Below are 24,985 nucleotides of genomic sequence, written 5' to 3' on the forward strand. Positions count from 1 at the left end.
AAATGGTGTTTCCAGTTATACAGACTTAGTTTCAAATTTCTAAGACTTCTTTCACCTGTACTCATGATCTTGGACAGTTAATCACTAAAAAACAGAATAGAAATTCTATAAATAAATCAAGGCATAACTTTATATGCAGCTTTCAAATCTATGTCTACTTTCAGAGACACAAAATATTTGATAATGGAAGAAAATCCTGTTAATTGACAGCAAACCTTTATATCAGAAACTCAGTGAAGAAATCTATTTCAGACTTGACCTCTGTAGTGCTATGGATCTGTGATGTTTGTTTCATTGTTTCCTTTGAAAGCATGGAACTTTACTATGTTCAGTTTGCTTTCTCCATCATCCTTGGAGCATTATGTCCATTTTTGATCCAGCATCAAAGTGCTCACAAGTCTTTCAACGTGTGTGGTTTTTAAAACAAATTAGGCACCAACTCACTGACTAAATTGTTAAAACTTGTTCATGCAGGGCATAGTTATAAAATGCACTACAAGAGGTTGTGATGGCCACCAAGTTAGATCGTTTTTGAAGAAAATTAGATTTATGGAAGTTAAGACTATTAATAGTTATTAATCATGATGGCTATATAGTAAGGCCAAAATCTTACCAATTGTTGGAAAAACAAGTGAATGCTGAAACAATCCTTTGATTTGCTCCATCTTACATTGATCAGAAATCAGATCAATAGCCTACAAATAAGTGAAAGTGCCACTTTCAGAAAAACAAGCAGCTTAAGGGTTCTCAATATCTGTGAAGAAAAGAAGAAATTAAGGCTATGCAGAGATTGACTGAATCGTTTTAATGGTTGGATCTAAAGTTCTGGAAATCGCTCAGTTCAATGATCTAATACTATAGCAGTCTGTTCCAAGTTGTTTTCAGTTCTTGAGCATAATTTGGAAAAAAGAGAATTTTGTTCTCACCAAGATTATTCCTGTAATTAAAAAAAATCATAATCTCTTAAAGATAAGACTAGATTTTGAAGGCTGACCATTGATGGTGTTTCTGGATCCATGGATGAAGAGCAGCACCATAAGTCTCAGGGACTGAGGAAGAAGACTGGAGAAGCTCTTCAAAGGGAAGGATATATTCCTCTGTTCTAAAAAGGATACAACAGATGATGGCAATTGGAGGCCTCCTCCTGAAGAGTCCAAAGCAGCAATCTGTTGCCTCCCTGTGGCACATGTTCAGGATATAATGGAAAGACCCCCTGAACTTTTAACACTTTCCTACAAACGTGTATTCTTTACTCTAGCTTGATTACATTCTTTGCAACTATTTTCCTATGTATTATGCAATGTTTTCCCCTTGTGCTCATTTTTGCACCTCAAATTTCCATGTCTACTTTGTATTAATTTGGTTGGAATCTACCTTCATTAATCTACCTTCTTTTTCATACAGGGCTTGGACCATCTCTTTCTAAAGCTATTTTACTTGCATTTTCTTTCATTTTATTCTTTGTCCATTCTGCCCTCTCCAGATCCACTATTGATAACCATGAAAAAATGGTTTGTCCCATATTCAGAACTCATCATCCTTGTATCCTTCACTAATTTTCTCAATCTTCCATCACACACAATCAAATCAAACATGCTTTCTACATTAATTGCTTTGCCATGCACACATATGAATAGATGTATGCTTAAACACACATTTGAAACAGCACAGGGTTTAAACATTAGTCTACAAACACATAAAAAAATCAGAACAGAATTTTATCCGGTACATAATTTGTCACATTTTTACCATTCCATAGAGATTTTGGGATTTTAAATATATATTGAGCTTTTTTTCTGCTTTCTATATTCTAAATTGATCAACAGAGAATTGCAGAAATCAGATTTTGTCCCCTGAAAATAGGGACAAGACAATAATCTGATTTCTTCAATTATTTGATCAAACATGGTTTCCTTTTTAGAGAAACAGTCTTTCCTAAAGAATAAATAATTCCCAATTGTGCAGAATCACAGGCATATATGTGATGAACTAGAGGGATAATTTGCCAATTTGCATGTGATCATTGCTGCTTATATACAAAAAGAAGTTGTTCCTTTATTCTCAGTTTGACCTAAAAATATCATTGCTGACTGTGATCCAGAAGGGCAAATCAGTATAAAGAAGCACAAATACAAAGCTGATTTGCCTCTTGGTGCACATCTGCATGAAAAAGAAAGGCTGATATCAGGTGCCCCTCTGCTCTACACCCCCATCCCATTTAATAGAAAAGTGATGATTGAGCCATAGGAATGAGACTTGAAACAGAATACAGCAAAGACAGACTAGAGGTGGAGGGCAGTCCAGCACTGAAGGGAGTACTAGTTGAAGGCAGCCCCCAACTTTATTACTCTTTATTATTCATTGGACCCAGCAGCACTGGGGTTGTCTGACCAATCACTCTTGGATGAAATTGTCATCTATGCTATTTCAAATAAATTCATTCATACTTATTAATCAACAATTTCAATTCAGACTTCAGTCTGAGTTTGAGTTTGGAAGCAAAAACCATTCATTCATTCCTATGGGATGGTGTTTGCTATGAAAGGATCAAGAGAACTGTGATCCCATTAATTCTCCCATATTAGTGGCTTTCAATATTATCAACAATTTACCACTTGTTTAGTTCTTTGCCTGGTTGATGGAACCCCCACTCGGCAATGTTTCCACTCCTCCTACCAGATTGGTTTCACAGAGCTTTATCCCATTCCATTTTATGATGTATATATTGCAGGATAGATCATCCAAACATTTGTACTGAGATATTACCAGTATATTGATGACACCCTGCAGTGTCCCTCTTTTCCATCAGGTGCAGGTGAGCCAATGTTCAGTTGAGGTTTAGTACAGTAATGGACTAATATACATTGAAATACAATGAAATTTAGTTCAGATAATGCACTGTTTGCAGTGGATAGTCCACCCAGTTGATCACTTTCACTTGTCCCTTGTCATTAGAAGCTCAACTCTTTTCTAGTCAAGAAGCTACTTTTATTAGCTTCACCCACTATGCCAGCTACACCACAATGCCAGTTTCTTTATGAAGACGGCTTGCACACAATTGTCTATGTTTAAGAGCTTCCCATTTAACTTAATGCAATGCTGAATCTGTATCTTCATGTGACTGAAACACCCACTTGTCTTTAAAAGAAGTCCAAAAATGAGAAACTGGGTGTTTCAGTTACATTATGCCCACGTCGCAGTTCATTTTAAGGCATCATTTAAATAACTTGCATTCCTTTATAAAGCCCAGAATACTTTGGCACCAGGTAAATAGAAGGATGACCTTCCAGCTTAATTCAGTTCTATTTCTTTACCATCCAATTTCAAGGAAGCAATGAGTATTCTTGAATCTTGCCTAAGTTTGATAAAGGGCTGGATGCTGAGGAATAAGTTGAAATTAAATCCAAAGATGACAGTGGTGCTGTTGACAAATAGAAACTAGACTAGGGACTGAGGTTCAGCTTGCTTTGAATGGGGTTGCATTCTCCCTAAAATAACAGGTTTGCAGTCTGGAAATACTCCTTGATCCCTAGCTATCACTGGATTTATAGGTGGTGACTGCAACATGGAATGTCTTTGCATAATTACATTTACTAGTGAATGATCTGTGTCCTTCCTGAACCACTCAGATTTGGTAGAAATTATCCATGTCTTTGACTAAGTCACTATCTCTGCAATACGCTATATGTGGGCAACCCTTGAAAAATATTCCTGTTGCAGTTTGTGCAAAATACTGCAGCTAGGAGCATATGATGCTTGTACTGAAAAGACTGCCGTTGTTGTCAATTGTTTACCATGCATAATGTAAGGTGCTGGAATAGCCCTTCGTCTTCTTATATGAAGTCATTATTATTCACCCAGGAGATCTGTGTGAATGACCAAATGTTCCATCCATTAGAAAGTTGATAAAATTTCTTTTCTGCATTTCCTGTATTAATTATTGTCTAGAGAATATCCATTGAGACAAGGCCATATCAGTATAATAAAGAATATGGTGATGGTTCTGCAGTCATCTCGCCCAACATTTTGCTTTGTTTGGAAATTGCCAGGCCCCAAGCCAATTGAGATTGATAGAAATTGGCAGTAGGCCACAGCTAGTTATAGTGTTTTTTTTTTCTTTAGAGCTTTAAAATTATGCAGAATGGTGAAGTTGTAAACATTCTTGAATAAAATTATGTTTAGAAGGCAGGCTACATATTTTAATATAAATGATTTAGTTGTGTGGGACTAGTACCATACTGGATCATAGCTTATAAGTAATTGTATACTGTTATAATCAAATTATAATTAAAAAAATTAAGAGCATATGGGCCTCCCTCTCATGTCATCAAACACTTTAATAAACACAAGAAAGAGTACAACACTCTTCACCACTGGGCTAGTCAGCGTCTCAGATATCTAGATTAATATTATGTTCTTATTCACACAGAAGAGTAAAACTATATTTACTGCATCTTCTGTGACAAGCATAAATTAGATACTATAGAAACCCGAGTATTTCTACAGTATCAACTGTTTCTAGTTACACATTTATTTTACACTTCTAATTTCACAAGGTAACATTAAAATGTACTTTTTAAAAGGCAGTTTCATAAAATCTAACCTGCATTAAATGAACAAAAAGGAACATACATGAAGACAACGGAATAGACATACTTGGGTTTTGCATCTGCTTCAATATCAATTAAACTTAAAAATAAAAAAGCCAGGAATATTAGAAGTTGTACTTGCTGCCGCCAAAAGGACTTCCCAATTTTCCCATTATACTGAATGGGAAAAGGAACTCACTGCACAACTGCATTAATTGACAAAAATAATTCCTTAAGATTTAATACTAATGCATTCAAGATATTAATGATAATCCAGTTATATGAAAGATCTGATGTTACAAAAGTTGAATCCAAGATATAATGTACAGTAACCATGTAACTGTTGGGTGCAGTAATAGCTTGCATAATGAAAATAAGGAGGTGGTGAATCTGTGCGTACACACACACACACACACTTGATTGACTGATTATGTGCCATCAAGTTGTTTTTAACTCCTAGCGATCACAGATTTTCTCCTTGATGATCTGTCCCTAACCCGGTCCTTCAGTTCTTCCAATGGTGCACCCACAGCCCCTGCAATTGAGTCACTCCACTTGCTGCTGGTCATCCTCTTCTTCTCTTTCCTTCTACTTGTCCCAGCATTAGGGCCTTTTCCACATTGCATAATGTGTCTGAAGTAGGATAATTATGTATGTGTGTATGTGTATTTATAAAATAGAAAGGAGGCACATAATAAATTGCCTATAAAATACTACTGATATGAAAGGATCAAACAGCAGTATGGCTCCACATCTGCAAAGTATTTTTTTTAATCACTATTTTTTAAAAATGGTAACAAATATTAAAAATCCAAACATGGAGAACTGAGCAATCATTATCAATATTTTATTTCAAGAGGAAGATATAACTTTGCAGCCCTCCAAGAAGATGACTCACTGATTCAAAGAGAACAGCAACAGTAGATGAGCACTTTTATGTGGCCAAAATGATAACTGGATTGCACAAAGGAGACTGAAACCAATGTCATGTTGGATTCTACATTACCAGCCACAAAGTATTAACGTGTCCACAAATGCTGATCAAATTGTGGAAGGATATAGGAAACTAATTGTTTGAAATATGGAACAGTGATCATTTCTGACAACCATCAAGACATTTGCCTTAATTCACTGAAAACTCCCACTCAGAAGAACCACATATTGAGCTAATCTAGAGCCTAGTCTGTACCTCAGTTCAGGACCTCATTTTTTAAGCTGTGACAAATGACACTTTTTTTTCTCATCTGATATAAACAAATACTGAAGTTAGAATGGGTAAAAGAGAAGCATGGGACAGAATGGATCAGAAGGAGATTAAAATTTACTTTAAAAACTGATTAAAGATAATGTCTAGCTAAAGCAACTTTCCCTGATACTTGCTGCTCACTGAAGTTTCCCATGCTTCTGAAAACCTGCCAACAGAAACAACCCTTCCGTTCCCAGATGGTCACCTCTGTATCCAATACAATGCATATTGACATTTCAGCAAAAAGTATATTTAAAAGGAAAAATAAACAACGTGAAAGGGCATCTTCAATATCTGCTAATTAAAGTTACAGTCTAAAATCCATTTGCTTCTACAATAATGGGACTATTTGGTTAAGATGTGTACATCACAGCCTTGTTATTGGTGATTAAATAGTTTTTATGCATGCTGTAAAGCACTGTGAAGCCCCATTGATTCCCCTGAAAAAATTAAGCATGCCCTTTTTTCTAAATGAAATCCATGGGACCTATACTCTTTACATAAGCTAGGTTCCATTCTCCTACTTATGTATCAAAAAAAACTTTGTTATCTCCATTTTCAACTTGTAGGTAAGCAGTTGAGTTTTTCCATTACCCTTTTCTTCCCTTGGCAATTTGAGAATTTATTTATTTATTTGTGTGTACTGTAGGTGATTAAAACATACCACACATACAACAATTCCAGTTGACACAAATACATTAGTTCTTCTAATATATGTCCTATGTGAATTCACTAACAGAATTTTATAAGACTCATATTCCTCCACTTCTACACCTTTTCCATATTCGATAAAAATAATATATCTGTACCCTTAAACACTTAAAATAGTTATACTCTAATTTCATTACTCCACTCAAAAGAGAATTAGATGAAAGAAATGCATAAATTTTGTTTCCAATTTGTATTAATTCTTTCAATAGGGTGGCAGTCTGCTACAATAAAGAAGATATGTCAAATGGAGAAATAATGGAAAACCAATATATTCTTTAGAAGCTGAGTTTTCCACGGTGCTTTTGTATGTCACAGTCTAGGCCTAGAGTCTGTAGTTTACTATTAAAAAAAAAAAAAAAGCTTACAAAACTATTTTGATGTAGCTTTAGGCAGCGTGCTGATCTGAATGCTCCAAACTCTAGGACCAGCCCCTTGGATAGAAGTACACATTTCTCAGGGTCCATAATCAAAATCTGAAAAGAGAAACGTTTCTTAATACACTGTCATTTTACATTTTTATTGTTTGGTGAAACAAACAAGGTGCTTAAAAACTGCAAGAAAAATAATACAAACCAGTGTCAGAATGGAAAAAAGCAAAAAGCAAAATGAAATGAAACAAACAAGAGAGGGGGAGGAGAAGAGTCCTGTAATTTCTTCTACAGTGATGAGCAAAGAATTTTTATGTCTACTATTTGTGCTGCTTTGGAAGTTGATAGCCAATACCTGTTTATTTCTGAACTGTCAGCTGGGTACCAGTCATTCACTACAGTCCCTTTTTTAAAACATTATTTAGGTACTCACATTATCAGCAGTTCAGCACATTGCAATGTAATGGAAAATACTCCCCAAACTGAATCTGGACTGAGATCCAAAGCAAAATAAAAATAAAAATCAGTAAATAAATATCTTGCATATATGTCAAGCTATCTTCTCCAAACAAAACCTTACATCTTATGAAAGAGTCAGAAAGTACAGGGGAAAACAAAAACACCCTCTGCTTTCTACTACTACAATACTATTTAATCTCCAAGGATGAAAATGTCCCATTTATTGTTTTTTCTGCCTTTTAAAAAAATTAGGTGGCAAAATCGAATTTCAAACACAGAAAGAAAATGCACATATATAAGAGCACTGGTTTAGCAAGATATCAAATATACAGTATTCTAGTGTCAAAAGTACAGGCAGAAATGTCCAAGAATTCTTGGTGAAAAAGGGGGTAATTGAGGAGTAAAAATTCTACTGGACAATCACTCACATTTTAACAGTGCATTAATTATAACAAAAGCCAGATGGTAAGTGAGCAACAGACTCATAGTGTTCAGTGTTTGTTGCAGAGTATTTTCTCTGCTCTTTTAAATGAGGTTGAAAACACATACTCATGTATGGGAAATTTTTAAGGAGCTATGTTTATTCATTCTTCCCAGCTTCTTGAAAGAGGCAGAGTTGGGACATTGATCTGACTTAAATGATAGGACACAGTGATTTGGATAAAGCGTTCGCCGTGCCTTATTCGTTATCAAATAATTACTTAGTCCTCCAATCTGGCTTTGTCTATTCTTTTGCCTCTAGGAAAAGCGTTTCTTGAGGGTACAATTTCAACTCCAATAATGATTTATTTGGATCCAGCTGGGTTACCTGTGAAAAGAAAAAAGAACAAGAAAACCTGAAAATAAAAGTATAGGTAGCTTTCAGTTATCTTTTCAGAAACAGACTAATAAACATTCTACAACTAGTTTGATCTGTTTGCTTGTTAGTTGGCTGGTAGGTTTATGAGAGTCAAGAAATAACCCTTTGCAGCAAAACATACAAAATCAAAATAAATACTGTTAGCTGTATCCCTCATCTTACCTGCCAAGAGCTTTCCTGCATTTTTTAAATAGGATCTAAGAACATTTGGAAACACATCTCACTCTGACGAATGTATTGACATTTTTATACATTCAGAGGACAGAAAAGACATTACAGTTTATAGAATATACAAACCAAAGTTATTCGCTTAATTTAATTGGGTTCCAAGTGCATATATGAGATAGATCATGTAATTATTTCATTTTGCAAAGCACTGCGGTATGAATTCATTATTCCATTCCAATTTTACAAAAATCTTATTCTATGCTTATATTTTCCTGCATTTATTATTAGGACTTGGATTAAAGGTGCATCGCTGGAAACTCTACTGTATGACAGAGATTTTAACTGGGTATCTTCGGTATTCTTGCAAATCCAGGCTATACGATTTTCCAACAGTTAATATTTAGTGTGAAAGTGCACAGCGTGCAACCTGAGCCATTCCAAAAGTTTCTGCTGAATTCTAAGTATAAATGTTACAGAAATGAAAAATTATTAATTGCAAGGGAAATGATAACATGAATTGCCTTTGATTGATTTAATGTAGTTTACGTTTAAATGAAACCACATTATATATATTGGTCTTGGCATGATACTCAAAGGCTGTGTGATCCTTGCCCCCCAAATGGTGTACAGTCCTGATGCACTTAAAATACATCAGAATACAGGAGAGCTGTTACAGTTTATTACGTAAAGAATTTGCAAGCTATCTTGTGCTACTGTATTACATATCTACATTTTTAAAAGATGAACATTGACCAGAAAAAAACTCCCCAAATCCACATTACAGCTGCATCTTTATTAGGTTAAACTAAGGTTACAAAACAGTGTGTAAATCTATGAATTCTCAAGCTTGGCCAAGACAGAAGAAGGGAGAAAAGTATGCTTAAGTCATTTCTACATTTTGCTATAACATTAGATGGAATGTAGCAGCAGTCTGAATATATGGAAATCGGGTCATCAGGTGCAAAGATTCACCCTGGACCCCAAAATCTGCTTGGATGAAGAAATATTATTTCTCCACCATTTTTGAAAATATAAAGTTTTCTAGCCTTTTTTAAACCTTTAAATGAAATACACAATATCTTTGGTAGATGGAAAACAGAAGGAGAAACTACAGTTAAAATTGATAGTGCTAATTATATTTTATGTGCCAAGTGCATATATTAATGCCACAAGAAGTAAAATGCAGTTTACTGAAAAGTTGGAGCATCTTTTGTGTTACCAGCCTCTGTAGACAACAACCTAGTTTCTGTATGCACAAACGCAGTTATAGGTAAGTGTGTCCATTATAGACTTATAGCACAATATTTATTATTATGCCATTTAATGAGATTAACCTTTGAAATCTGGAATCATATATCATTGATCCCTTAAAACATTTATATTATCATTACACTGTAAAGAGAAAGATAATTATAAAGTATTTTAAGTTCCACTGAAAAACCATCTATAATAGAGTCTTTTCTATAAAGAAAGCCTGGTTTCCAGAAACGATGTGACTTAAAAGAGCTAAGCAGCTATGATCACATAAAAGATACTACGTTTTTACACAACAGCCAAAATGCTGAGTTGGAGTTTGCAATTACAGGGAGGAAGCTCTTTGTTTCCTAACTGAAGCCTTAACATTTCATTACTATAGTACAGGCTCATTCTCCGGACAACAAGGGTAGTGCACCTGAGAAAAGCAATTCACTGCTTCTATTTAGTTCAAGGCTGTAGCTAATTAAATCCACTCACTTTCCAAATCCCACAACGCCTGTATTGCAAAATCACCGAAAGGTAAGTAAAATGAGAATGTCTTCTGTGTATCAGGCAAAAACTGGTTCGAAATGCAAGACTGGGTTAATGAACACTATCCTCCAGACTGTAACCAGATGGAAACCTATTTTTCATTTGAGTGTGATTAACGATGCACATCCTAATCAGAATTCTTGGATTTGCAAACTCCAGTTACCCTTAATAACAACTATGAATGATGTCCTTTTCTCAAATGCTTTCAACTTCGGAGATTTACTTGCGTACCTGTGCTAGAAGGAGATTTGCTGTCTTTCACCTTGGATTTTCAGAGTGCCTGCTGATTTTTTTTTAATACACCTAGGGACCGCATAGTTTGCAAATGTTTACACCATTACCCAATTAACTAACAATATGGCTCTTACATCTGTCAACAAATAAAGCTGTTGTTGCTTTGTTTTAGCTCCCTGGCATTTGCTGTTCATATAGGTCGTCATTGTACTTAATTATCATGCTAGATCCCTTCTGCAGCATTTACTTTGTTATTTGTGGTATGTAAATATATTGCTTTAGCATGGAAAATAGAATCTTTTAACATTTGTCTGACCAGAAGAAATGTCTTAAAAGGTATGCAACTCCCCCACCCCCACCCCTCAAGCAATAATAAAAATGATAAAAATATTTTTGGGTCTATTCAACCAATACCCAGGGTGACCGTGAAAACGGTCTTAAATCAATTAGAAAAGAAGCCAAGAGAAAAAGTCCAATCTCAGGCCTATTCCTGATTTTGGAAGCAAAGTAGGATGTCAACAAGTCTTTGTCATATTGTGACAATATTCTTATAAATGCTTTTCAACAAGTCCAGTTTCATAACATAATCCATAGCACAACCATGATCTCTGCATACATGGGCATCACATTAACATCAGCAATTAAGGACATTTTATAATTTTACATATATGAATGAGATGTGGTTTCAAAGAAACTACAGTGTAATTCCTTTTCTGTAAAAATTATTTTTCATATTCTAACCAGCCTTGGAAAATAATGCAAGAAGGATACTTTAATTGCTACCTCTGCAATTTATTTAAGCAGCCAGCTCCTGCTCAGTCTGGAGACTGAGACTGTAATAATTTTGCCCATTTAACTGGTAGTAAGCCCTGAATAGGCATGAACAGCATTGTGCTATGAGAGATATTTTAAAGATTTTAAAGACTGCATTTATTTCTGAATAATAACAGGATTCTGTGGCTGCATCTGGACTGGTGGGAACATTGGAAATTTTGTAAAAGCATCAAAGCATCATCATAATCATTTTGCTATAGAAGCTGTCAATTCACAAAATGGCTGACATGATGGCAAAGACAGTAACAAAATACCCATTCTGAGAAGAGCAGACTTGGGAGGCTAAAAGGTAAGTAACTGGCCCAAGTATCTGGTCGCAAACCAATATTCTGAAAGAAGAAACTTTCTCTGAATTCACAATTCTCAGAACTCAGGAAACATATAGTCTCTGTTAGCCTCTGTCATTCACCAAATCATTGACTTTTCTCTAAATATTCGGCAGGCATTTGGAAAAGCCACACTGACTTCCTCCCAAACCCCTCCTCATCCCCTTCGGAAGGAGCCCTTCCTCCTTCCACTATATCGAACCACCATCAGCTGTCCTTTAAGTCATACCCAAGTGCTCCAGCTTCCTGTGGCTTTCCACTTCTTAAGAATGTCTCTAGTTCTATGGGATCCTGGGGAATGAAGTTGGTAGGCAAGCTACAGAGTAGCCACTTATAGCCTGAACTGACTGACAGTTAAATGTTCCATATACAAAGTGAAATGACTACCTCCAATGCAAGCCTTTCAGCCTTGCTCCTGCCAACCCTCTCTTTAAATATGTATAAAATAGTCTCCCAAGAATGGTTTAGCCATACCCTTGCCAATTTTCACTTTCTCAAGGTAAAGTTCAGCACCTATTGTCTTTTTCCTCCAGCATTCATTGTGTACCTATCCTCCTGACCAATGATAAAATAGCTTCAGAATTGCCAATCATAATCATTAGGTTAAAGCAGCAGAAAACACAGAAAATGCCACTTAGTAGGTATGGCTTTTTAGCCATTTTTGACCAGTAAGATAGATTCTTATAAAGCCTAAGAGATCTTGACAAAAGACTTTTGGATTTGATTTACTACATGTAGGTACAAATATAAGAGATATTTGGTTTAGGAATTTTTTAAAAAATCATGAATATTATGCATAATGTTATTTCCTTTCCCTACTCAGTTTTTGAAATTGTTTTAATAAAGCTCCTTCTACTCTGTTGTTTAACACAGTTTATTATACATAAACATTTATAAGCACATCTGTATCACTTGACTGTTTACTAGATATATAGCCTGTTACTCACTCTGGCATGGGGGTGTGCGAGTAAGGTGAAATGATGGCAAACAGCCCAAGGCAGGTCATTTTAAGCAATGATATGAATATACTCATGTCAAACATGAGTTACAAGGATCATAGTCATCACCTCCATTAACACCCAAGAACAGGATCCAATTCTCAAGCAGGCAAACTTCCTTTGCTTTTTTGCACATGCATGAATTACTCTGTTGAATTTAGTAGACAAAGAATCCTTTAACTTTCATTCCTAATCCCTCTTATCAAGGTATAAGTGCTGTGAAAATCACTTAAAATGCACACCTGGTGAAGGACCAGGACTTTAAAAAAATCTTATTATCAATGTGACACAAATAGTAAATCTAGTCTGTGTGACAAATAAATATTCCTTCTGTGTAATAGAATGTTGTAGTTGAGCTCCAATATACAAAGTAAAAATATACACATTAGAAATACTAATATGCCAATGGTTTATCCATGCTTAAGAAATTCACTAAGTCTGAAGAATGGAAGAAAGGAAAGACAGAAATGTGGCTCCCAGAATTTTAACTAGTATTGCTGTTGAAAGTGTAAGATGCTGATTATTAAATAAAAGGGCTGAATAGCATGGTTTGAAAACAATTCAGAAGAAAGGTTTTGGATTTGCAGGAGCAGAACACCTAATTGCTATACATTAAAGTAGCCCTTCTTCTTCGCGTTTCCTTGTGACTGTGAGAAAAGAACATAGTAATCACATCTTTAAAGATGTGGTTGCTTTAAAGAATCAACTCATTAAAGAGCTATTAAAGTAGCTGTATTTTTTCTCATACTCATGTGGAAGCCTGAAAAAAGGTGGCCTGCATTAATCTAAAGTGTGCGTGTGTGAGGTTGGGAGTCCTTCTGAATCATTTTGAAGCATACACAGCCCTACTAAATAGTTATACTAAAGGTGTGTTTGCTTCCAACTTCAGTTCAGAGTGCTTGCCTTCGAAGTGCTAAACCCAGATTTCTGAAGAAGATACGTTGCTTATAGTATCTGTTACTTATAATAACTTCCCCCTATGTTGAAATCTGCAGGGAAGGCTCATCTTCAATTTCTTTTGCTAGAACAAGCTGAGTAGAACTTCTGTGGATGCTGAAATGCTCTTCCCATTTATCTTGGCTAGCTTTGATGCTATTACTATGTGAACACCAGGTTAAAACTTACTTATATGTTTTATAGACAATGAAGAAATATCACCAAAGTGGATATTAGTGATTTGCAAGATTTCTGGAACAGTTAAAATATCTCAATAACAAATCAAGGGGTAAGGGGGTTAAAGAATTAAAACATGTTCCTTATGATCTTAAGAGGAGAATCATTTTTAATATTTATATATTTCTCAAATTTCGTCGCCACTCATGTCCCCCAAAAGAGGGACTCTGGCAATTAAATTGCTGTATGCTGCCCAGAGTCGCCTTGTGTGATGGTGGCCATATAAATGTGAGCAATCAATCAATCAATCAATCAATCATTCATTTTCATGTTTGCTAGACATTGCAGTGTTTTAAATGGGCTGGCTATTAACGTCACTGGGCTGAAAAGGTAAAATGGCTTAGAGGACACTTACCTATAAAGTATTTTTTCATGGCCTTTTGGCTAAGATCAAATGGATGCATGATATTGGCTTGCCCTACTGTTGCTCACTGTACAGGTAGTTTTATTTTTATTTATTTATTTATTTGATTTCTATAGCCGCCCATCTCAGCAAGAGACTCTGGGCAGCTTACAACAATAAAACTATAAAACAATTAAAACAATTACAATTAAAACAGTTAAAATATAAGATAAATACAAAATAAATATACATGGCTGCCAAGTGAGCAATGTATGGATATTAATACAGCCAAGAGACGGGACTATCCACACGCTCGAGGCCCCAGGCACAAAGCCAGGTCTCAAGTTATGACTGCAATTGGGACTGGGATTGCTGTCGCTAAGTGATGCAGTCATAAAACACAATGTCACGTGACTGCATTGCTTAGTGACAGCAATCCAGGCAGTCCAAGTTGCTATGGGAACCCCAAGACATGCGGGTCATTAAGCAGAAAGCGGGGGGAGTCCCAGGTAAGTAGTACAGGGGTGCTGCAGTGGGGTGGGGAAGGCCCTGGGAGGCCTGGCACAGACTGTGTGCGAATTGGGGGAGGGGTGTTGGAGGTTTGGGTGTGTGCATGTGAGCACAGGGAGGCCCAGGGAAGGAGGGTGCAGCATGGTGCACAGGAAGATTTGGGGGGGACTTACCAGAGCGACTTGCAACCTTCCCTGCTGGCTTCCCCATTGGCTCTGCTTGTGGGAAGTTGGCAGGGAAGGTCACAAATGTGATCATGTGACTGTGGCATGCTGCAACCATTTTAAGTGTGAGCTGGTTGCCAAGCACCTGAATTACTATCACGTGACTGTGGGAGTACTGCAATGGCTGGAATTTTGAGGACCAGTCGTACGTACAACTTGTTCAGCCCCGTCACAACTCTGGACAGTAGCTGAACAAGTGGTTGGTAAGCGAGGACTACCTGTATATTTATATAGTGTTACAAAGGTCAATACAGTTTAAGGATGTAAATGTACTTTTAAACTGTATATTAAACATTATGTGAAGAATTATCGATTGATCAAGGATGGAACTCAGTAAAAATTACTCTTCAATTGTGGAAGCAAAGCATGTCCCCAAATTTATAATCTTCAGTCGCTGATATATTTTTCCTTTCAGTTTATTATTCTCTATTGATATGATTTCTTATATACAAGATAATACATTTTTGTTTTTTCTTCTTCTCTGCCCTTTATTAAAACAATAAAAAGCATTTCAAATAATCATACTGTCTGGTTTAATTTGTTTTACATTTTCATGTTTTTGATATATTTTATTATATTTCATGACATATTTTGTTTTGGGCTACCATAATATAATTAGTTGAAAGAGGTTAAAGAAAATTAATGATAGCACTAATAAAGCAGAACATGGCAAAGTACTTGAAAAATAAATTAGTGATTTAAATTGAAAATATCTCATTTGAAAGATCACAACACTAGGCTACACAAAGACACTGTGGGCTAACTTTGCCAAGAGCATGTGGTATACAAATATGATGAATATGCAATTATATTTTTTAAAAATTAAATACAATCTATACAGCAACACTTTAGTAGAAAAGAAACTAGCCTTTTGATAAAGCCCTTCAAGATTCAAGAGAGATGCACTGAGATCAAGTGGATTAAGTTAGGTCCATTGATTTTAACAGGTGAACTCTAAGATCCAATCCTTTGGGGGGCAGAGTAGAGGCCCATGGAAAATCATGAAAGAGAGTCCTTGGAAGATGCTCCTGGCTGTCTCCACATGCATGTGCAGGCACTATCCCTTTGCTTCCTTTTTTCCCCAGGCTCTTTTCAAAGGATTTGCATGGTGCTAGTATATCATTTTGGCTTGCATGAAGAGTTATCTGCAGATGCTTTAAATACTGCTATCAGAAATACTCTCTTTCAAAGGAAACAGCTCAATCTCAAATCCAGTATAATTCACTTTGGTTCACAGCTTACTGAATTAATGGCCTACACATTCAGTAATTTAATTTTTCTAAATAAAGTTCTTAAATTCTGAATGCATTTAAAATGGACTTTAAATCCATTATACCATTTCTTCCAGGAGTTGCTAAAGATCAATATATTATGCATTCATTTTATGGATTTCTGAATTATTTTTACTACAAATTCATTTGTGTTTTAAGAAATGGAGACAATTTTTTTTTTCTTCAGTTGTCTAAGTTTGAGAACATTTTAAGTCATAAATTAATTCATCTGGCTGTTCTGAACTATGAAAGATGCTGCACATGAAATGTTTATAATCAAGCTGAGAGCCTGAGACAAAGAGCACTGAATACAGATTGCATAATAAAAAGGAGGTAGCTATTAGCTTAAAGACACCATTTATAATTATCGGTGTGGGGAAGTGTTTCTCAAGAAGATTCAGAGTGGTGAACACAAGATTCCCAGATGCTACAATATAACTGTCTGATGTACAGTTTAGACCAACAACATGTATACAAAAATGCCTTAGTAATTTACAGATTCTTAAGCAGTTCTGACAGCGCAAGCCCTATCGGAATGAACAGAGTTTGGGCTATAGGATCACTAAGGATCAGAGCCTTATTAAGATGCATTTACTTGTCCAATTACCAAAACAGCAGGAGATCATTAAATTTTCTAGTTAGCAGACATGGCAATGTTAATTTCTTAATGTTGCCAAGGCTATTTCTTGGCATTTTGCTTCTACACTTTCTTGCAAAAATTCATAAAATAAAAGCTAAGCATGAGAAAACAGAGTAGCTGCATTTGAATAGAATACTCTTATCTTGATGATAGCTGTTTGTGGTGTTCAATATTCATGATTGGTCATTTCTTAAGAAATGACCACTAGACAAAGAATCCTACCCTGTCTCAGGTACTTCACAGAGTATTCAGGAGACTATACTTCTTTTCAGGTTTGGAAGTAATTACAAAAAAAGGTGAACTAAGTTACTATCCTCAGTGGAACTTGCAATGTAATTAGATACAGAAAGGATAGTGCTAGACTATGATAAAATATGAAAAAAAAATGAAAAAATGTGGAAAAAAGCAGAAAGAATTTTCCATTATTTTTTGTCACTAGAAGTAGATGCTGGATCATACAATGGAAGTGACTAGCAATAGCTTCAAGATGGAGTCAAAGGAAGATCTTGCATTACCCAATGGATAAATATAACTCACCATCATAAGAAGATAGCATGGCCGATGATATAGATGAATTTTTAAAAAAGATTTAGACACTTTAATGGAAACAAGATAAATGACAATTAGACCTGAATGTTTATGCTCAAAATCAGAATTTGAGTACTAGATAGTGGCGACAAAAGGAAGGAAGGAAGGAAAAGACAGACAGACAGACCATCATTTTTATATCCAACTTTTAAGCTTCCAGAGGAAACTGAATTGTTGTGGTAGAATGCTGGTCTAAAAGAACTGATCCAGCAATGCATCATTCCTATGTTCAGAAATATGATACATGTTGCAACATGGTCTTTTGCATCTTTCTGTGTCCATCCCCCTCTGTAGTACAGTTGGTATTCAAAATACCCAAATGAACACCTGCTCCTATCCAAGTCTTTTTAATCCCTCACCTATATTGTATAGTCCTGCAATCTGGTCCTAAATCAACCTAAATCCTTCTCTTGACTAGATGCACTGTACTCTCTTCAGTTAAATTTATTTTAACTGCTATTCTGAAATTGAAGGGACAGAAATAGATTCTTTTTCCTTATCCTTGTTTATTTAAACTGCTGTTGGAATTGACTAATTAAAGGGATTTTTAGAATCGTAATACTCTAAACAAAACAAACTGGTTCTGAATTATTAAGCAACATTTTAAATGCATTTGAATAACCTTAAGTAACTTAGGTGCCAACTGATCCTAAGCTATAGCTCAGATAAATAAACGTGAAATACTGTAGAAGTCTTAACTTACTAAGGCCTCCAGATACAGTAAATAAAGAGCTTAAGTCTCCAGTATACAGTACTCTCAAATAAATGGATTTCATTACTTGCATTTAAAAGAGGAAATGCAGCACAGAAAAAAAAATACAAGGTTTAATTTTGATTACAAAAGAAACTTGCAGGTGCAGGCTGTTAAGACATGCCAATGCTCTTGTGAGATGTTAAGGGCCTCTTGTCTTGTGTTTCAAATGCCATGCCATACAAAACCCAGTGCCATAACTCTTTTCAAGTAGTTATCAAAGATCTTGTCATTAAAGGATATCGCTAGAAAAATCCAAAGGAAACAGTCAAGTAATACCTTTATAAGGAGAAACTAAAAGGTCATGAAGTAGTGAATAAGCTTTAAAGTTTTCAAAACCTTGCTCACTTTTCTGTCTTTTCAATTGGTCCCAATAAAGACATTATCTTGTTTCTTTTGCACTTTGCCCTGTGTGTCAACACTAACTTCTATTATGTTTGCCTGCTTATTTATTACATTTATTTATATAATTTTAAAAGTAATCCCATAGAGGGTTTTCTTTCATTACATAAGTCAATCTAAGCAACCCCATTCCATTTTCCAAATATATCAATCATTACTTGGAGACTTCCCCAGGACAGAGGCTAATTCAGAGGACCTCTGTACCTACTCCATGCAGATAGCTCCTTCAGAGATCAGTCTGCTGCTTGACAAAAGTAAAATGGATCCTAGAGTTGTAGGAACCAAAACTGATGATGTAGTAGCAAGGGCTTTTCCTACAAATGCATTCTCAGTTGAGATGAATGGTTCCTCCTACTTTGTTTGGTGAATGATTGACAGCTGTGCCAATTTTGTCACAGCCAGGTTAAAGTGCTGTCCACCAATCCCTGAGCTGACAGAAAACAAGCTGTCCCCCTGGTGATCAGTATTCTATTACAGATATGAAGTTGGCAAATGGTACTATTCTTATGTAAGGTGAACAAGGTAAGTTAAGGTCAGGGATTGATGGATTCCCTTGGGTTTTGTTCTCTCCACTCCCCAAAATCTACTATCAAGTGAGAAAATGCCCAAACTACTGATAAGAATGATCAAATATACTACTTCTAGTAGTAATCTATTTGATTTGTACCCTTCCTTGCTGTGGTAAACACACAAGTTAGTTAATAAAAAATCATTTTGTGGCAAATAGATTTGCTTAAGAGCCAGGATAGACATTTCTCAAGGATTGAATACAAAGAATATTATAGAATAATCTAAACAAAGAGTATTATTAGGACAGTCAATTTCTGTTTGAGGTCCATTTCTAGGTTTATTTATTTATTTAAATTTATTGGCTGCCCAACTCCAGTGGACTCTGGAGATGACTGTGTGAGATCCATTTACAACTAGTGTGGAGATGAATTCCTTTCAATATCATAGTTCTCCCTTTTGAAACGTTTTTTCCTTTGCCATTGAGAAGCTGGCTCTCACATTCAAATCTTAAAAGAATTATACAAGAATCCTCAGACTGCTTCTTAGTGAGGGACAGACCTAGATTACAAAACTCATGCCAGACATGGAGCTGTAGTGATCAGAGGTACAAATCTATGGGCTGAAAAGTAAAAGACAAGAAACTGTAATCAAATATTTGAAAAAATGGGTAAAAGCTGCTTGACAGTACCTTGAATAGTAGGGGACTTTCCTTTGCTGGAGGTATTTAAGCACAGACTAGATGGTCATCTCAAGAGAAGCTACAGCACATCATACATTATAGCTTCTGCATTGAGCAGGGGAGATGCTTATTTCAAGATCCACACTCAGCTTCATCATCTTAAGCATGAACTACTACTGGATACATAAATGGAAAAAGTATTCTAAACACATCTATTTACTTACATCTCTCCTGGGAAAGGTCCCTAGTAGCTTGAACTCTTCCCAGGGGTACCCCTTGGAAGCTACAAAATCAAAGACGACCTGCAGCTTGCTACTGGCCAGGAAACGCCGTTCAAAGAATTCTCCACTGGGTGTTCGGATACGCAGTTTACTAACTGATTCGGTGCTCTCCTGTTTTGGCTCGGGAGGCAAAGACTGCTCTAAAGAGAGCCTTATAGCCTGATGAAAGAAAGAAAAAAGCCATTGAGAGATCAGTAGCTACTTTCCTTTATAATTCTATAATTTTGTGAATAAGAATGGCATTACAAAAAATAGGCTGACAAGAGTACAGCTTAATTAATTTTTGCTCATAAGCCTGCCAGAGGCTGAACAGGGTCATATCTCCAAAATGTTGGATTTCTTTCATTTCCGTGAAGCTGCCTAGGCTTCTGAGAGGGCAAGCAACCTCCTCTTTGATTCAGGTTTTGTAGCAATTTCAAACTTCAACAGTACATCAGGTTTTTTCATTCTATTCATTTTGAGGGCTGAAGAAGAGGAGGGTCAACTCTACACTTTTACCTACTAGACTTCCCATCTCCTGACAAGGGGTGTGTGTGTGTGTGAGTTGGCTCATTGACCCATTCTCCTTGCCTTTTTCAGAGGTTCAAACCTAGGAAATAAATTTTGGCAAGATTATCATTTGCAATTTTGTACAAATGGTTACTAGCTTTCTAAATAATGATTGGCAGGCCCTGACCCTCAACTGTAACTGCCTTTATTTAAAGTAGTTTATATCTCCAGAGCAGGCTAGAGCTTTGCCTGTGCCATGATAGTAGCCAAAGTGTCAGGCTTATAATTCCAAGATCTTGCTCTGCTATGCCTATCGCCAAGCACTGATACTTAAATGACACCACTAGATTAAAAAATGTCAAGATAATACTCATGACCACACAATTAAAGTCTTACCCCTTTAAATATGCAAATACACATACAAAATGGGCAGGGCCATCTTGACTTTTTTGACCCCCATGGATGCTATTAGATACCATGGTGGAAAAGATCCTTCTCTTTGCCTAGATAAAGTACAGGGTAAACTCCTCTCTTTTTATTTCTAATGTTTAAGCCACTTTTTCTTTTTATAAGAAAAGTTGTTCTTCAAGTATTAGGCTGTCTTCCTGTTTTTGAAGTTCATTTCCACATAACAGTTCAATAATTTACATCTCAATAACATATTCATCTTTATTCACTCCTTAATAACAGCTGAAAAACAACTAATTAAAATAAATCCTTCTCTTATAACACATTATTAAACCTATAGTTTACTGCATAGTGGTGATAGGTAATTTAATTGTTGGACAGAAAGGACTTAGGAAATCTTGATTGAGTGAATAATTGTAAAGTGCCAAATTGCTCTTTAAAGCATAAAAATCAAAACCATTAAATATTTAGACAGATATATTAATTTATTAAAATCCTGTAACCTTCGCACATTTTTTTAACAAGAGAGCAAAGTTCTCAACATTTAATTTCTCTATACATACATCTGCACTGAAATGGGTTACCTAGTTATGAAAACATAAGATACATCAATGAAATAACTTCAAGTCAAACTACTCTATTAGTGCTTTTAAAACAAATACATTTCTTTAAAATATTTTATGTGTTTTGAAAATGTTAATGAATTTTTCATTGCCCAAACTTTTTCAGATTCCTCTGTTGGGCTAGATTCAGACTTAGCTGTATTTAATAGTGGAATCATTGAAATCAAGCAACGGAACTTAAAAAAGACTATACAACTTAAGCCTGATTGATCTTCAAGTATGGTTAAAACTGGATTCAACTCAATGAGTTTAAGATTTGGACAAACCTAGATTTGAAAGGAAAAAGTTAGAGTCATTAAAAGCAGTCAAAAATCAACAGGACAAAGCATAAATACCAGCAAAAATGTGTACTAATTAGTACAGTATGCCCAAGAGCTAGTATATGCGCATACTACCGGTTGGAACTTCTGTCTTTTCACCTCCATCCTTTTGATATTTTTCAAGCTTCAAAATCATTATACCATACAAGTAAATACATATGAACAAGAACCAGAACAACTGTAGAAAATACACTCTGTGCAAAGGCTCATGTATGTCATTGTCTCAAATGGGCCAACAAGCAACACATAATGGACACCTGGTCTGGGGGTTAATCTGTTGCTAGGTGACAGGCATCATATGTAAGTACATGCATCTGCATTCTACAAATCCAATAGCTGGCAGTAAGGAGGGAGAGAAAGAGGGAAGCTTCTCCCTTTCTTCCAGAGACTTTAATAAAATCCACTGGAAGCTCATTGGGTGAGTGATCAGGAAAACAGGAGTTTGGCAAGCAAACTATACAAGGCAGATGAGAAAAGCAAAGCAAAGGAGAGAGGAAAAGACTGCTGTCTGCTGCTGTTCAGTTTCCTAAGTGCTGCTGATAGATTGTTTTTCATTTCCTGAGTGCTGCTGACTACCTGTTGTGTCTGATTGGAGCATGGCCCTTGTTGACCTAGTTGAGGCAGCTCAAGAAGGCATATAAGGAACCCAGTTTCCAGAAGCAGCTTTGAGAAGCTCACAAGTTCAGTGAGCAAACAGGGAAGTTTTCATGAGAAGTTGGCTAGAGTAGTCAGCAGGGGAAGCTCAAAGCAATATGGACAGTGAGGGAATCATGATCATGATCTGCAAGGTGTGTACAATGTTTGTCTTCCTGACTAAAGAAGATCCAGACTACATCTGCAAGTGCAATCTTGTTTCCTTATTGGAAGAGAACGTTAAAGGGTTTGAAGGGAGTGTTTCTTCACCACCACACAAATGAGAATTTCCTGGACAGGATAGTAGACATTCTCCAGGAGGGGCAGAAAAGTGAATACATAGATCAGAAAAACTTTGGCAGAAGCATGTGATCCAAAAAGGCAGAAGGATTAGAAGGCTTCCAGGGGTAACTGTGGCTCTCCCTCTGGAGGATGATCCACAATTACCTGAGCAAACTTTGCTTTAGAACACTAGTAAAAACATGTGGTCCCCTATGAACTTAAGAAATTCAAGAACCACCTTGAGAAAGAAGTGTAGAGTAATGGTCGGTGGTTCTCCATTCAGTCGAACTGAGGCAGCTATGTGCAGTCCCAATATGATGTCAGGGGAGGTGTGTTATCTTTCAGTTGCTGAAATTCTTGTAACCTCAATCTACCCATCTCAATAAATCTTGCTAAAGAGAACATCGTGAAAAGCATGCTTGGAAAAGAATCACCTTAATTTAGGCAGCTGCCAAAGAACTTGACATAAGGCTTGCAAAAGATACCCAGGCCCTCAAAACCAACAAAAAAGAGCTATTTGGACATGTTAGCAATAAAGCCAAAGAGGCTATGGGTCCATTGTGAGAAAAAGTTGTGAATTGGTAATGGGCAATGGTTGATCACAGAACCACTTGTAATAATCTTTGAGAAGATAGGCAAGATTCCAGAAGCCTGGAAAACAGAAAATATCATCCCTGCCTTCAAAAAGGGGAAGAAGGAGAACCTAAAAAATTATAGACATGCCAGCATGACATCTATACTGGGCAACCTCAGACTTGTCATCAACAGAATGCAAGGCAACTTAGAAGTCTTGAGCTTTAATTGGCTTGTCATAAATCTCTCTGTAGACAGCCAGTCTGGTGTAGTGGTTAAGGCATCAGGCTAGAAACTGGGAGACCATGAGGCACAAAGCCAGCTGGGTGACCTTGGGCCAGGCACTCTCTCTCAACCCTAGGAAGCAGGCAATGGCAAACCACTTCTGAAATCTTGCCACAAAAACTGCAGGGGGTGGTCCAGGCAGTTGCCAGGAGTCAACAATGACTCGAAGGAACCAAATATCTATCTATCTATCTATCTATCTATCTATCTATCTATCTATCTATCATCTATCTATCTATCTATCTATCTATCTATCTATCTATCTATCTATCTATCTATCTATCTATCTTCCCGTAAAAGAGACCTCTGGGGCTGACCCTAGGGCTGAGAAAGAGAAATATCTCAAAACATTATTTAAAATGAGCAGATAGATATTTTGGGCTCAGTCTTATCTAAAAAAAAGATGATTAGCCCTTCAGTCCTGCATCTTAGGAAAAAGAGGTTCGAACAGATCTCAGGGGCCCCATCTTAATGAATTTAGCAATACATGACACTGTCTCAGTAGCCAAGGCAAAAATAAGCATACAGATAACCATTGGCTAGGAGGCATAAATAAAGGCTTGAATAGATAATAGGATGCCAGTTTGGTATAGTGGTTAAGGTGCCTCACAGGGTTGTTGTGGGGAAAATAGGTGACAGGAGTATTAGGTATGTTCGCTGCCTTGAGTTATATATAAAAAAGGTGGGAACAACAACAACAACAACAATGACACGCCTGTAAATTATAACAGTGAAGTCAGTCTGCAAGCTGGAAGAAATTTAAGGCAGAGATACTGGGTTATCAAAGTAACAGTCTGTGCGTCATGACCAGAAGGATCTACAGTAGCCAGTCCAAAGTCAAAGCTGGAGGCCTATCCACAAGACAAGGAGCAGCTGCACTTGGAACATCAGGTTGCAGGAATTCAGGGCAGGATACAGGACCATTGTTTCCAACAGGGGAAGATGGTGTGGAGGATGATGTTATACAGCCAGAGCTCCTGGCTTTGCCTAATTAGGGGAATTAATACTTTCTCCTTTCAAGGAGTCATGCAGATCTCCACTGCTGAGCTATCTTTAGCTGATGTTGTGTTTTGGGGCTTGGTACTCTTCCAAGCTCAGCATCTAAGTTAGAAGCCAACTGTCTTGAGTCTGAATCAATTCTGGAAAGTAGCTGACAACTACTGGTGATTCTGTTCAGCTTCAGATCAAGAGACCATGATGTAGCATGTTTATCCAAGCATGTTTGTGAGCCCTTGAATAAACATGCTACAATTAACAGGATCTAAACGAATTTGGGTTTGTTGCAAACAAATCATGTCAAAGTCACCTTATTTCTTTCCTTGACAGAGTTACTAGCTCAGCGTAGATCAGAACAATGCCATAGATCTGAGTGTATCTAAGTGCACCTCAAGCAAAGCCATTGATAAAGTCTCATGATGTT

At 36.5% G+C, this 24,985-nt stretch overlaps 1 protein-coding gene across 3 annotated transcripts in view; it reads right to left on the bottom strand.

The window, feature by feature from the left end:
* Positions 1 to 5,420: 5,420 nt before the first annotated feature.
* Positions 5,421 to 24,985, bottom strand: part of FAF1 (Fas associated factor 1) — a 203,682-nt gene continuing 184,117 nt past the window's right edge. The window contains exons 18-20 of one of the 3 annotated variants that reach the window (XM_063297914.1): positions 19,896 to 20,111; positions 8,075 to 8,181; positions 5,421 to 7,019 (exon numbers count right to left, since the gene is read on the bottom strand). In XM_063297914.1, the coding sequence (XP_063153984.1) occupies positions 8,098 to 8,181; positions 19,896 to 20,111 (300 nt within the window). In that variant the 3' untranslated portion in view covers positions 5,421 to 7,019; positions 8,075 to 8,097. Of the gene's footprint in view, positions 8,210 to 19,895; positions 20,112 to 24,985 lie in introns of all 3 variants that reach the window. The other 2 variants (XM_063297915.1, XM_063297913.1) reach the window with 2 other exon arrangements.

Source organism: Candoia aspera, chromosome 3 (genome assembly GCF_035149785.1).
Source record: "Candoia aspera isolate rCanAsp1 chromosome 3, rCanAsp1.hap2, whole genome shotgun sequence".
Lineage (NCBI taxonomy): Eukaryota > Metazoa > Chordata > Lepidosauria > Squamata > Boidae > Candoia > Candoia aspera.